Genomic DNA, 15827 nt, shown 5'->3' with positions numbered 1-15827 from the left:
AATTTGAAGAAATATGTAATATTAGCATTTCAAAATTAAATGGAGGTGAACTATTAATTAAATAGCACAATTATATTACTCTTTTATCAATTGTAAGAAATGAGCCCACTAATGAAAGGTGTTAGTAATAGGGGGGTATAAAAAAATTAAATGAAGGTAACTAACTTAAGAAAAATAAAATAAGTAGTCCATGTCAGATAAGACCAATAAGTACTGTAATTCCTAATCAATACTGCATTTGGACAAGACTGAATTGTGACCTTATCCAGGTTCTGACCATACCAAGTTTGACAGTACACTTAAAAATCACACTGGGCTTCATAAAACATCACAGCTTGAGCTTTGGTATCCTACTTTTAACAGAAGGAATTTTATGAGCATTCCACTATAATAAATAACACAATATGTTTAGAAAACAGCTCCATGTGTTGGACAACTTGCAGTCAAGACACGTCTCCCATGAGACCACACTTGGCACAATGAGAAGTGTGTCCAGATGAGAAGACAAGGAACCACAGCTTGCCACAGTGTTAGTCTTCTAAGAGAATCCACACAGCAGGAGCTATCTCTCCCCCAGGTACAACTCAGGTACCTAAAGATGAGATCCACACCTTGCAGGTGTGGGAGCTGCCCTGGCTTAAAGCTTGATGCCCCATGGGAGCCAATGCCCCTTGTAATACTAGCTTCCAAGGGTGCCACAAGGCTTCCTACCAGGTATTTCTCGTTCTCCTAGCCTTGATGAGGCTCATCAAGAAGGGATCATTTTTACCATAAGCAATGTTGCCTAGTAGTATTCTGCCCTCATTGGGCTACCAGGGGAAGAGAGTTACCCCAAAGGTCAAATTCTCACACAGAAGGAGAGAGAAGTCTTAATCCTTTACCCACAGCAAAATTAAAATGGGTGGTTTCACAGTAATCCCGACTTAGGGATGTTTGTTTCCAGCACCATCTGTGACCTCTGTGTCTGACTGGATTTAGTTCATTTCCTTCATTGCAATAATAGATAGCTAAAGGAGAGCACATGTATTTTTATAAAATTTTGAAATCTGGGGAGATATTTAATCTCAAACTGAATGGATTTCTTTGTTTCACACTTGAAATGTATCAAGGTCTCCTTCTGACAAAATTTCAAAACTTTTGTAAAAAGTTCTTATTCTTATTTATCTCTCAGGGCCTGCCTCCATGGGATCTCAACTAAAATATGTTGAAAATCTAATTTTTGAAACTTTTAAAGAACGTTCTATTTAAGAAAGGACATTAGAACCGTTAAATACCAATAACACCAACCTGAGCTGCATGCCAATGTTAAGGTTGTGCAGAAAGTTCCCCCCAAAAGCCATACAGTCCTGAGAAGTGAGCACAGCATGAATCCACCCTGAAATTGTTAAAAGTATATAAATCAGTGATATAAACCAAACAATTGTGTATCACCTGTGAAACAAACAACTAACTCAAAATGTCCACATCAGTTTACTTCATATTCCAGTGCTAGAGAAGTTAATGTCTATTACAGTCTATAGATTCAGCCATTTAAATATTTATTAAATCTTATTATATGCCAGGCTTTGCACTCAGTGCTGAGGAAACAAAGACATTGATTCAACTATCCAAACCAGGAAACAGGATAAAGTGAAGGATTTTGTGTTGCTGTTGTTTTTGTTTTTTAATTTAAAAACACAATTTATAGCCCCATCCCAATCAAGATGGCAGAGTGAGACACTTCAAGTCTCCGTTCCACATAGAAGCTTTGAACAACCAGCAAAAACAGGAAGAAACATCTTACTAAAAGCTCCAGAAAACAGTTAAAGGATTGCAGTAACAGGGTGAGTGCCAAATCAAGAAAATGGCTACTTAAAAGGGATAAGATCACATGGCACCCTTGCTCACCACTCCCCCAGCCCCTTACCGGCACAGCACTGAGCTGGCCCTTGCACCCAAATCAGATCTCTGGTCCTAGTTCTGTAGTGGAAAAAATTGGAATATAAACTGTAGCTTTATATCAATGTTAAACTTCTTGAACTTGATAACTGTACTTAAGGTGGAAACGTAAGTGAATACCCTTGTTCTTAGGAAATGTACATGGCAGTATTAAGTACAAGGAGTATATTGTATACCACCTACACTCAAGTGTTCAGAATATGGACTGATAGACAAACAGATAGATGAATGGATAGAAGGATTAAGACTGATGGACAGATAGTATGATACAGCAAATATGGCAAATGTTAAAATTGGTGCATCTGATTATCTGGGGTCTGGTGGAATTATCTAGAGTATAGTGGAGTTCTCTGTATGAGGCTTGCATTTTTGTAACCGTCCTCCAAGTTTGAAAGTATTTCAAAATAAAAAGTTCAAAATTGAATGAAAAAAATTCACTTTATATTAAAGATTTTACTATACTATAAGACAAGTCAAATCTGGTTTGAATGAGGAAAGCACATTTTTCATTAAATAAACACTAGGATTGGCTGAGCACTTCACCTCCTTAATGTCATCCTGAAATGACTGGCCTCAAGGGACTAAACACATGGGGATCAGTGGAACTCAACCTGAAACCTGACTCTGTAAGAAGCAAAAGGCAGATCTCTAACATTTAATTATGGTGGGTTACCGTCCTATGAATATAAAAGTTGACATTCAAACTGGTTTGTTCAAAATGATGCCTTGTTTTCTTATAAAAAATGTTTTAGAAGAGAGAAGCATTTCTGATTAAGAGATGATGACTAACTTTGGAAGGAAGTGTACACACACTTCATAAAAAGACCTTAAATAAATACATACACACATACCTATTTGCATGTAAAAATTAGCTTTTAAAATACACAAATCCCATTTTTTTATATTTTTCATCTTTTGATCCCTCATTGTACTATAATATAGTATCCATAAACCCCTCAAATGACTGACTTTCAAGGGATAGCCATTTGTACACTCGAAGGCACAAAGTCTTGAGGTTGGCCCTGAAATCAAAAATTAGAAATCTGTCTATATAAGCTACAAATCCTATAAATCAGTGGTTTTCAGTAGAGGGACAACTGAGTGAAGAGGGTGCTTTGGAAAGGTTGGAGGACTTTTCTGATTGTCACAATGATTGAGGAGCACTCCTGGAATTTCAGGAGCAAGGGCCAGAGGTAAAACATGCAGGACAATTCCCACAATAAGAAATTATCCTGCATCACTCAGGACTTTCAAATTTCTGCTGGGCATTTATATAGATACAAAACTTATTCATAACTGTCTGAGTCTTGACATAGTCACTCCATTATATATCTAAACAAAGTAATTTTTACATGGTTTTGACACAATTTTCCAAGAATACAACCACTCTGTAAATTCAAGGGAAACTACTTCAGTTTGTTCAGAAGTTTATCAGAGTTTATCAGAGTTGCTAACCACTTGGAAAGAATCACATTTTCTACAGCAGAGGTTCCCAGACTAGCAGCATAGCATCAGTCTGGAACTTGTTAGAAACACAAATTATCAGACTCCACCAAGATCTACTGAATCAGAAATTCTGGAGATGGAACCCAGCAATCTATGTTTAAATAAGCCCTTCAGGTGATTGTGATGCTTAATGACATTTGAGAACTACTAACCTAAACCAATGCCATTAGCAGAATTTGGGTTGCCAATAACACAAACCTGTACTGGTTTGCTGGCTTAAGCATCTATTTTATTCTGTCTTCTAATGCTGCTATGCCTGAGCAGGTACATATTGAAATATTATTTTATTATAAATTACTTTTTTATTTCTTCTTTATATTCTAGGTTAGGTCATTAAATCAATTTTTGAAATCATTTGTATAGGAGTTTATATTATCTATGAATTTCAATTCCAGATTTTGAAAAGGGCACAAGAAAATATCTGTTATAAAAGGAAGCACTGGAAAGAGGATATAAGGAAGAGCTTAGCCCATTCACAAAAGAAATATTAAAATACATATCTAGACTTATAAATTCTGGAAATTCTAGGCAGCAGTAAGTCAAGAAAGCAAGACCTGTAGTAACAGATCCCTGTTAACTCTGCAGCCATTAACTTGCCCAAAACAGAAAAAACAATTCTCAAAACCACTGGCCTGGAGTCTACACACTGAACCCTATCACATCGCAAAATGACACACCTGATTCTTACACTTGGTGACAAAGCTAAGGTCCATTCTCAATCCCTTCCTAGAGTCCTCAAAAAATACCTTCTCCCACCTAGCTGTCCCAGGATTTCTTACAGTTTCTTACAGCAGGTTTGGCCTTTGACAGCAAGGTAGAGTTGACCAGAGTTAACATTGCAGGGAACTTCATCAAAATTGAAAAACTTTTGACTCAAGGGATACTATCAAGAAAGTGAAAAGACAACCCATAAAATAGCAGAAAATATTTACAGATTATATCTGATAAATGGCTAGTATGCAAAATATATAAAGAATTCTTACCATGCAATGATAAAGAGACAAATAACCCAATTAAAAGATGAGCAAAAGACTTGAATAGACATTTCTCCAAAGAAGACATACAAACGGTAAATAAACACATGAAAAGATGCCAAGCATTATTAGTCATTAGGGAAATGCAAATCAAAACCACAAAGAGATACTAGTTCATATCCACTAGGATGGCTAAAATTAGATAATTAATTGTTGGTGAGATGTGGAGAAATTAGAACCTATATTGCTGGTGGGAATGTAAAATGGTGCAGCTGCTGAGGAAAATAGATCAGCAGTTCCTAAAAAAGTTAAGTATAGAATTACCACGTGACCTAGGTATATACCCAAGAGAAATGAAAACATACCTCCACTAAAACTTGTACACAAATGTTCACAGCATCATTACACATAATAGACAACAGAAGAAAGCAACCGAAATGTCCATTAACTGAGAATGGATAAACAAAATTGGTATATACATACAATGGAATATTATTCAGCCATAAAAACGAATTATGTTCTGACACATGCTATAACATGGATGAACCTTGAAAACATTATGCTAAGTAAAGGAAGCCAGACACAAAAGGCCACACATTGCATGATTCCATTTAACATGAAATATCCAGAATAGGTAAATTCATAGAGACAGAAAATACATCAGTGGTTGCAAGAGTTTTTTTTTTGGGGGGGGGGGGGGGTGACTGGTAATGGGTACAGATTTCTTTTTGGGGTAAATGTTCTGGAATTAGTGATGATGGGTGCACAACCTTGTTAATATACTAAAACCCACTGAATTAGACTCTAAAAGGGTGGCATTTATGGTATGTGAATTATATGGAGTTAAGGTTTAAAATGTACAGTTTCTATTTGAAATGATGAGAAAGTTTTGGTAATGAATGGTGGTGATAGCAAAACTTTTGAATGTAATTGACAGCACTGAATTATATATTTGTATATATGGTACTAAAATAAAAACTTTTTAAAAATCCATGGAAAACTGCACAACGCCAACAGTGAGCCCCAAGTTAAACCATGGAGTACAGTTAATAGTAAAATTATAAAATGTACTTTCATCAATTGTAACAAATGTACCACACTAATGCAAGTTGTTTATAATAAGGAGGTATATGTGAATCCTTTATTTTATGCACAATTGTTCTATAAACCCCCAACTTTTCTAACTAAGAAAAAAAAAAAAAAGCAAATGACAGAAAACACAAAGCCAAAATAAGTCCTAACCACAAGAAGAATCTTCCTAAGGAGCAAACGTGTTAAAGCCAGAGGTTCTAATTAAGAACTGACCCCATGTGACCAAGGATAACTATGGGAATAGGGATGAGATTAAAATCTTACCTGTAGGAACAAATAAGGTATGTCCCTGCTTTACCACACATTTGTAGCATTTGTCCACCTTATCTCCAAAGAACACCTCACTCTGGGTCACAGATGAACTCCAAGATTCATAGAATGCCAAATTTTCATCTGTTGGCTTTATCAAATAAAAAATCTTCTCACCCTAGAAGGAAGTAATCATATTATTTTTTAAAAAGGAAAACCCATTCTTTAGCATAGCCTACATTTTCCAATATGACAATCTAAATTAAATCAAATAACTATCAGATTTTTTAGGCTCAGAAAGATACACTTCACATACCTGATCAGTAGCTATTGCCCTTAATAAGCATCTTCACAGGTGCTCAAACTCCCCTTCCCAAATATGATAAGGCATCAATAAAGTAGGGTTGAAGAAATAGAGAAAGTTCATCACCCTCCCCCTGATGTGGGACAGGACCCTCCTCCCTACCCAGATGAATGAGTCTCCCTGGCAACATGAGACTCAGATTCCAGGAATGAGCCTGACTCTAGCATCAAGAGGTTGAGAACGCCTTTTTTACCAAAAGGGGGGAAAGAAAGGCAACAAAATAAGGTTTCAGTGGCTAAGAGAATTCAATAGGGTCAAGAGGCTGTCCTGGAGGCTACTCCTATGCAAGCTTCAGCTAGACATGCCAAATGACCACAGTATGATAAGCCCAAGTCAACAGGAGTCCCAAAAATCTTAAAGAATACCCAGATCCCTATCTGACGCTGTATAAAAGTTTCACTCACTAAGTTTAATTCTTCAGAAACTTAAATCTTCAGAGAACTCCTTTGCCAGCTAAGTCCCCAAACCCAGAGGCAATAGCCTCTTCAAGAGCATCAATCAGTTATGTCCCCTTTTCCCATAATGTTGACACCCCTTTTCAACATGAACAAGTTAGAAAGGTCACTGCCTAGACATCCCTGAAGACTGGGAAAGTGATTCAACTAGAGGAAGGGGCAGCAACAGACACGATGAAATTTAACAAAGGATTATGAATACTGAATCTCTATATAATTTTCTTCTTAGTTGCTAAGGTATTAGAATAGCTAGAAGGAAAGAATTGAAATGGTGGAACTGTAACCCATAGCATCCTTTGAAATTTATTTTATAGCTACTTCTTAAATTGTAATTTGAAAGTTATCACCTTTTTGTATATATGTGATATTTCACAATAAGGAAATAACTGAAACTGTGGAACTATAACTCAACATTCTTTGAAATCTGCTATTTGCTAAATTGCACTTGGAAAGGTATTACTTGTATGTATATATGTTATATTCTACAATAAAAGATATGATAAAAAAAGATTTAAAAAAAAGAGAAATAGTTAAAGAGGAGGGTAAAGAACCACAAACATCCCACTGGTCTCCACTCATTTTTAAGGTATAGAAATAAATACATGTTAACAGTCCCCAAGTTAACATCTCTGCAAACTTTGCTCTTTCTTCTAAGATCTATAACATATTGATGATTTCTAAAGACCTATAAGTAAACTTCTTTAATGAACTAACTCTTTGATTCCTGATAGAGAAAAGGAACAGGAGCTCAAAAACACAAGGTCAAATGTAATCCAAAGCATTAGTGAAGCAAGGGCATTTGATTTAGAATGAGATATGGTTTTAGGTCAGTGCTATCCAGTAGTTACTAGCCAGATGTGGCTGCTAAGTACTTGAAATGTGGCTAGTACAAATGAGGAATTGAAGTTTTTAGTATATTTGATTTTGATCACTTAAATTTAAATAGCTACATGGGGCTCCTCTATTGAACAGCACAGTTCTAGATAAAGAAAGGTGAATATAAGCTGGAAGAAGAAGGGGGTATTTTAATGGGCAATCTTGCCTTACCCAAATAGTAGTTCTAATTCAACCTTAAGGCCAGAAACAATTGTTACTGCAATTTGGCTTCTTCTCAGTTATTTGATTCCAGGATTAACTGATAATTGACAAAGGGGAAGAGGAAACAAAAAGAAACAAAAGGCTAAGAGAAACGAACTTAAAAGATGAGGGGCTAAAAAGGAATTTAAATATAAATTAAGAACGCCTGTCTCTCCCATTACTTGAGATAGAAAATGTAAGGTACAAAGAGATGCAAGAAACCTCAATGGAGAAAAAGAATAGAAAGCTTTTAATTCCAATAGTTCATTACCGATAACTTGTTTCATCTCAAACAACTAATAATTTATTTACTGAAAATTCTCAGTGGTTCCAAAAAACAACACCATACAAAGACAACAAAGCAAAACAAAAACAACCAGAATATTTAAAGGCAAAGTGATAGAATCCACTTAAAAAAATACAAAAATTTCCTCCTTTATACAAATCATTTACAGCAAAAAACATATCACCAGAAAAACATGACTATATTTTTGGTAAATAAAAGAACAAACAAATTCCCCAATCTTACCCACAGGACATGGTACCAAACTGAAGTTCCACCAAAGTCAATGTGGAAATCCGTATAGCTGTCTTGAACTCCCATTAAGCAGTATTTCTGAACAAATGGCTTAGGAAAGACTGAATCATCTGGCCAATAATTTTCCACCCAGGAAAGTTTTTTGGCTATATCAGGGACCTCCACCAATTCAGACATCCTTTAAAAAAAACAAACATACACATACACACACGCACATCATGCAAATTAAAACTTCTTAAAACAGCATCTCCCATCTCAACCCAAACCAAGTAATTAAATGGAGCTCAAGGTTAACAACAATAAAAGTTTAAAACACACCTTATTTCTAAATATTTTCTTAGTATTCTAAATCAAAATTTACAACACTGCTACCACTGGACCACTTTAGAAGACATAAGTTTCTTGTTAAATTAAATTTATCATAACTATATTCAGCTTAGCTAACACCCAGAATGCCAAACCCAAATGTCCAGAGCTACTCACTTCGTATCTGAAAATTCAAGGCTGATCACATTTAACACTTTTGGTCTGTTAGGATTCATGAAGTATTTAACATAATTGTGAAGTGTCATTTTGCTGTCTGCCTGTCTTGCCACATCAATGACATCTATCACTTTGTCACCACCTGAAGAGAGAAAAAAGTCTTATTACTGACATCAATATATGCCCTGAACAAAAATATTTAAAGACCCTATTTACTTGGTACGATAATTAAGCCAACTATTAACACTACACTGTTGAGACAAAGATTCTCCTAATATTCTTACTTTTTAAGTCCCACTAGAACTTTGGGAAAAAAATAGGTATTTTTTTGAAGGAAAGACTAAAGCATTAAGACAGCACTACATAAATTAACACAGAGCATGAAAACCTATAGGGTTTACAAAACTTTCCATATACCAATGATTTCTTATGTGCCGCTCATAATGACCAAAATGCATTATTACATTGGTATGTAGAAATTGTGCAACATTTTCTGGGTTTCAATTTCCTCATACATAAAATGAGTCAATGATGAATTGGTGAGCAAGGTGACCAGGACAAACGATTTCTGCTTGCCTAGTAGTGTCTTCTCTTTTAATATTCTGCTTCAAATGAAAGTAAGCGGTTAGAAGCAAATATCAGTTCATATCAGTGCCTGTGAAATGAATTGTGAATTGTGATTAATCCACAATATTCCTATAAAACCACATATTGTTTGCACACCACTGCACTGCCAACACAGCTAAGAAGCATCATCAGTTTTACAAGATAAGGCAGAATTCAAAATACAGCAATACTTAACCAATCTGAAATAGAAAAAAATAAATTCCATTTATTTCAAAATAAAAAAATTAAATAAAATAAAAAAATAAATAAATTCCATTTTCTTACTTTAATATAACTTGAGAGAGGTTAAGAAAGTACTGTCTAATAGATTTCTTTATTCTACCTTTATGAGGCAAGACAATTCTGTTACTGATATTCAACTGAATATAAAAGTGCTTTAGAATACTGAAAAGTTAGCTTTCAAGCAGTTTCAACATTTTGTTTCCTATACATATATTACAAAGCCATTTATTTTATAGGGCTGACTATCCATGCAAATGACTTTAGGTTATATATATCTCATCCTCATCCCCTGATTTAGCAAATATTCAAAATTAGCTGAATGCGAAGTCATGATATTTAATTGAATTTCCTCAATGTGACCGTTATTAATGAGAATTGTCCACTGATGGCTCAAAAAAGGACAAGTTCTCAGATATTTCATGCTGGGCAGTTAATGTACTGTAGTGGACATACGATTTTGAGTCTAGTTAGATTTGAGATCTAATCTTCAAACAATCTCTAGTGCTGACAATGAATAAGATATAATCAGCTTAAGTCAACTTGGCAGGTGAAATCACTGCCCTCCCCCCTATGTGGGATCTGACACCCAGGGGAGTGAATCTCCCTGATAATGTGGAATATGACTCCCGGGGAGGAATCTAGAACCAGCATCTGGGATGGAGAACATCTTCTTGACCAAAAGGGGGATGTGAAAGGAAACGAAATAAGCTTCAATGGCAGAGAGATTCCAAAAGGAACCGAGAGGTCACTCTGGTGAGCACTCTTATGCACAATATAGACAACCCTTTTTAGGTTCTAATGAATTGGAATAGCTAACAGTAAATACTTGAAACTATCAAACTACAACCCAGAACCCATGAATCTTGAAGATGATTGTATAAAAATGTAGCTTATGAGGAGTGACAATGTGATTGGGAAAGCCGTATGTACCACACTCCCCATTGTCTAGTTTATGGATGAGTAGAAAAATAGGAGAAGAAAAAAAAAAAAGGGTACTCACTGTTCTTTTTTACTTTAATTGTTCTTTTCCACTTTAATTTTTATTCTTATCATTTTTGAAAGTGTGGTAATGAAAATGTCAAAAATTAATTTTGGTGATGAATGCACAACTATATAATGGTACTGTGAACAACTGAATGTATGCTTTGTTTTGTATGACTGAATGGTATGTGAATATATCTCAATAAAATGAATTAAAAAAATAAAAAATAAAAAGGTACAATCAGCTTTAGCTATAAATACCATGATAAGAATTAATGAAATGTAACAATATCACAATAGATGAAAGGTTTTTTCCCTTATTTATTTTTTTTAATACTCTCTGGGCCTTGAAATCACAAATTAAGTTCAGAATCATTATATGTTAATATTCACCAAGTCATTAATAAAAAAATAGGTTTTAAAATGTTCTTCTCTTTTTTATGGTCCTTCCTCTAACCAGCAGGAGACAACTAAAGTAAGATCCAGAGGACTAATTATGTTAAAAAGGTAGCTGGTGTACTGGGCAATAAGGATCTTACACTTGTATTCTACAGATGCCTAGAGCCAGTTCAATTTCCACATCTTCTTCCCAGTATCTGTAACTATGCCTCAGTAATGGTTTATTCTAAGCAAGTATCGGAAAATGTACTGACAACAAAAAAGGAGAAGGATGAGGCTGAGTAAGTAAGACTGGGAAATGTTTCATTGTGTTTTTCTGACAATTGTTAGGTCTGCTGAGAAAAAACAGTTTTCAACATAGGTGACACTGAGTTTCACTTACTCTGATCCAAGAAACTGAAGTAAATTAATCTCTCTTCATTCAACTTTTAATATTATTAGGACACTAATCATTTTTCCTTTTACTGTGTTTTTCTCAGTACTTAAATGAATCACATTCGTACCTACATAACGTTCCACATCCATAACAGAAAAAGTAGGTGGAGGGAGCCTGAGTCCTAGATCGTCTAATTTAGGGACCATAATAGGGACATCAAATCCATGTTTCTCCAGGTATCTCTGGGTCAGCTGGCTGCCATGCATCTTTACAATGACTTCATCAGCACTAAGGAAAACATAAGAATGAAATAAATTTGTGGATAAGTTTAGTTAAAAAAAAAAAAATGAAAATTTGGAAATAGATTAATTCATACACTGTTTTGCTATTAGTATCAGTGGTTTTCAACCTCCCATACCTAATTCCCCTTTTTATAAAGTAAAATTCATAGATAATACAACCTACTTGTTCTAATATATATAATTAGAAATACACACACACACACACACACACACACACACACACACACATATAATGCTCTAATGGTAACAGGACAGAAGAAAACAAAATAGTTATAGCAAAATATGGATTTCAATATACAACTGTTTAGGTAAACTACACTAAAAGACATAACAAAGTATGAAATGATCACAGCTAGTAGTAAGGAATAGTTGTATTTAAGAGAAAGAAAAAGATCAGAAGCCACTCAATAGAAGCAATATAGGACATTCAAAGAATGAAAGGTAAGGTGGACATTAGAATAAAAACTAGTGTTAGGATAAGTAAAACCAGACCAGATTTTATCTGACTATAAAATTTTACAGGAAGATGAAGTTAGTTCAAAGTCTACCAGGACAGAGGACAACTCAGTGGCATTGTGGAGGATGAGTAGCATCCATGGCTCCTGCCTATTGAGAACAATTTCTAAAATGCCCCAATTGATAATCACTCATTTAAACGATGCCATAACCAGAATCTAATAAGTTTTAATACTAGGAAGACACTTTAATCCACTGAAAAGAATTGCTGAACCTCCAGATGCCATCACTAACAATTAACTCATTATAACATTAGATTTAAATGTGTTATGTCCCTTATCACTGTCCTCCACCTAACTACAAATCTAAAGAACTCCAAATTTCTTTAAATGGGGATATTCTTGGTTTTATCTCCAACTGCTCAGAGAATGTAGCTGCTGTACATTTGAAATTAAGTGCAACAGCTTCATTATAAATAGGTTAAAACAACAGATTCCTTTTATACAATCAGATTTTAACCATCTTGATGTCATCTGTAGCCTAGGTGGCAAGGAAAGGATGGGAGAAGGAGAAGAAACTGCTACCCTGAATTTCTAGGTTTTGATCTCTATACCCTTTCCATAAGGCAAGATCAGTTTGCAGCCTAAAAATATTGAGAGTCTTTTCCTGGATAGTCTTATTGTGGAGGACTTAGATTTTCTTCATCTGATTCATTTGAGTTTTATACTGCCTTTTATTTTCCCCAGTAAGCATTCACAATTATCCCTCTTTCCCCCAACCTCTGAGGATCAAATAATTCCTTATACTCCAACTTAAGGGAGAATCTAAAATCATTTGTACTCCCTGATCTCAAATGTTTGGTGTTTTATTTCCCCTGTTGTTCAAAAACATATGGGTACAAGTGCTTAAACATGTAGGTACATTATTTACAAGAGAAAGAAATTGGAGACAAACTAAACATTTACCATAAGGGAATGGTTAAGTAAATTATGGTATATATACTATTGCATACCACACAGTTGTTAAGGAATGAGGCAAATCTGTTTACATATGAAAGGATATCTCTGAAATATAAGAGTAAAAAAAGCAAGTTCCCAACACTATGCATAATATAACCCATTTTAATTTTTTAAAATTGTATGTATATATACATCCATACCTCTATTTACATAAATTTTCAAAATGTTATTATTTATGAGGAAAAAGGTCTCAAACAATTTACACAAGGAGGAGGGGAAGATAACCCATTCATTTGTTTTTTTTATACTGTACACTTATGTGTTAGCCACATCATGTATGTGTGATTTAGTAATTACACATTTTTAAATGATGTGAGGGTTTATGAAGTGAAAATAAAACCAAAAGACCTCTAATTAATGATAATCACAATTTAGACATTTGTGATCATCTCTACAACCTCCTCTCATTTATGTTCACTTTGGCAGAAAAGCCACATGTATTACCTAACCCATTTTTTTTTGTTTTCATAGTTTTCATTAAATATTGAATAGAATTTAAGGTACTAGAAAAAATGATACACTAAATACCTATCTTCCTACCACCCAGCTGAAAGAACACAACAACAAAAAATAGTGCACCAATTTTGAGGCCACCCACATGTCCTCCCCCCTCAGAATCTTGGATTTGTGTTTATTGTTTCCTTGCTTTTCTTTATATAATAATCACATTTGTTTCTTAAAATATTTATTATTTGAATTTTGTAACCCTTTGTTTTTAACACTACGTTTTTAAATCACAAACACACTTGGGGAAAAAAAATCTAATGAAAGCTATGGCTCATCCAAGGAAAAATGCACATTCAGTTGATGACACTAAATCACATAAATAATTTTAGGAACGTACAAACCTCCCTGAAGCACGCCCATAGGCCAAAGCTGAAAACTCTGGCCCTAGACTCCAAAACAACCAAGCATTATCCAATAAAAAGGAAACAAACATTTTTCCTACAATTTGTAGCTGACAAAAGTATTTAGGAATAATGCATTTAACACACAAAAGTCATGTAAAAACACTATGTTTCATATATGTTATCTTTCTCTCAGTGGAACTCTGGGATAGTACAGTAGATGCTTATCATTTATATTTTTCAGAGTATGGATTAAGGAAGGGGGTGGGGTTAGGCAAGAATCCTAAAGATTGTGGAGAAATAGCAGAAGTTTTATAGTTACAGGATCTAAAATAATTCCATAATAGGCTACATGTGATATTGTGATTTAAATTTAAACTTTAACAAGCCTGGATATGATCTTGTGTAAAAGCCTGTTAACATTATCACTTTAAATAGATGTCAGGCAGTGAGTAGGAAATGATCTAAATTAGCATGATGAAGTGACTTATAATGCTTTTCACTCTCTCTGAGCCATATATAACTCAAATACATTTCATTATCTCTGAAAAATCCAAAAGTCCAGTCCTGATGCCACCAGAGAGCCTGACAAATGGTGGTGGGTACTTCTGGTGGATCTGGAGATAGACAGATATGGTAACAACATAGGAAAAAAATAGAGCTGTAAAACAGGAGAAGGATGGGGGTGAAAGCAAAAGAGAAGAAACACCTGCATATCATAAAGAAACCATTTGAGAACAATTACCTTAAATCAGTGTATTTCAAACTTTTTGGACTGTTACCCACACAAGAAAAATATTTTTATGTGGTGACATATGTATATATAATAAAAGTTCCACAAAACAATGCTCACCCCTCTTACTTGCAATAAACTGATATTTTCTACCCTATTCTATTTATTATTATTATTATTATTATTATTATGAGACCAATAATGGGTTGCTACCTGAAGTTTGAAAAACATTGCTTTAGATAATGTCACTTTATCAGCCAACATTCTTACATTTTGTTTGGTCAGAAGATGTTTCCATACCTTGGAAAGACTCGAGAACGTAATTCCTTAACAAAAGTTCTAGTTCCAGCTTGTACTGGTTTGGAACCATCATCAATTTCTGTGTAGTCGTGCCTGTGCCAGTTCCTCCTCTTTTTCACTAGATTTTTACAAGATTAAAAAAAGAAAAAGTTTTTGGTAACTGGTGATACCATGTACTCTGTAGTCATTATATTCTACTACAATCAGAAATAATTCTAAGGATCATAAAAAACACTCAAGTTTTTAATGCATTTACAGGCTGAAGAAGTAAATTCTATTTAATGTAATGCTACAATTATAGGTAACTAACTGGATTTTTTAACCTACCTTTTTTAACATTTCAAAATCATTTTAAAATTAAATTGAAGAACTCAAATCAGCAGATGGAGCCTTTTTAAATGTCTACATTTAAACATACTATAAAATTTCACAATTATTTAAAAATCATTGTTTTCACTGGAACATAAGGTCAAAATATGATTTTTACCAATCATCCAAATCATCCTCTCAAGATAGAGCCTTTGCTGACAGATTCCAAGTGGAGTCGAGAGGTCACTCTGGTGGGGATTCTTATGCACTACCTAGATAACCCTTTTTAGGTTTTAATACATTGGAATAGCTAGAAGTTAAATACTTGAAACAATCAAACTGCAACCAGTAGCCTTGACTCTTGAAGACAATTGTATAGCAATGTAGCTTACAAGAAGTGACAGTGTGATTGTGAAAGCCTTATGGATCACACTCCCTTTAACTAGCATATGGATGGATGAGTAGAAAAATGGGGACAAAAAACTAAATGAAAAATAGGGTGGGGGGGTGATTTGGGTGTTCTTTACTTTTATTTTTTTATTCTTATTTTCACTTTCTCTGGTACAAGGAAAATGTTCA

The 15827-nt window shown here is 34.5% G+C and overlaps 1 protein-coding gene across 1 annotated transcript in view; it reads right to left on the bottom strand.

Annotated features, from left to right (window-relative positions):
- The window catches only part of KDM7A (lysine demethylase 7A), a 102388-nt gene that overhangs the window by 40205 nt on the left and 46356 nt on the right, over window positions 1-15827 (bottom strand). The window contains exons 3-8 of the mRNA XM_037836030.1: window positions 14940-15057; window positions 11409-11569; window positions 8677-8818; window positions 8185-8371; window positions 5775-5937; window positions 1288-1375 (exon numbers count right to left, since the gene is read on the bottom strand). Coding sequence (XP_037691958.1) covers window positions 1288-1375; window positions 5775-5937; window positions 8185-8371; window positions 8677-8818; window positions 11409-11569; window positions 14940-15057 — 859 coding nt within the window. The remainder of the gene's footprint in view (window positions 1-1287; window positions 1376-5774; window positions 5938-8184; window positions 8372-8676; window positions 8819-11408; window positions 11570-14939; window positions 15058-15827) is intronic.

This window comes from Choloepus didactylus, chromosome 5 (assembly GCF_015220235.1).
Source record: "Choloepus didactylus isolate mChoDid1 chromosome 5, mChoDid1.pri, whole genome shotgun sequence".
In the NCBI taxonomy this organism is placed as follows: domain Eukaryota; kingdom Metazoa; phylum Chordata; class Mammalia; order Pilosa; family Megalonychidae; genus Choloepus; species Choloepus didactylus.
Note: the sequence above shows the minus strand (reverse complement) of the source record. Positions and strands in the feature narration are given on the sequence as shown.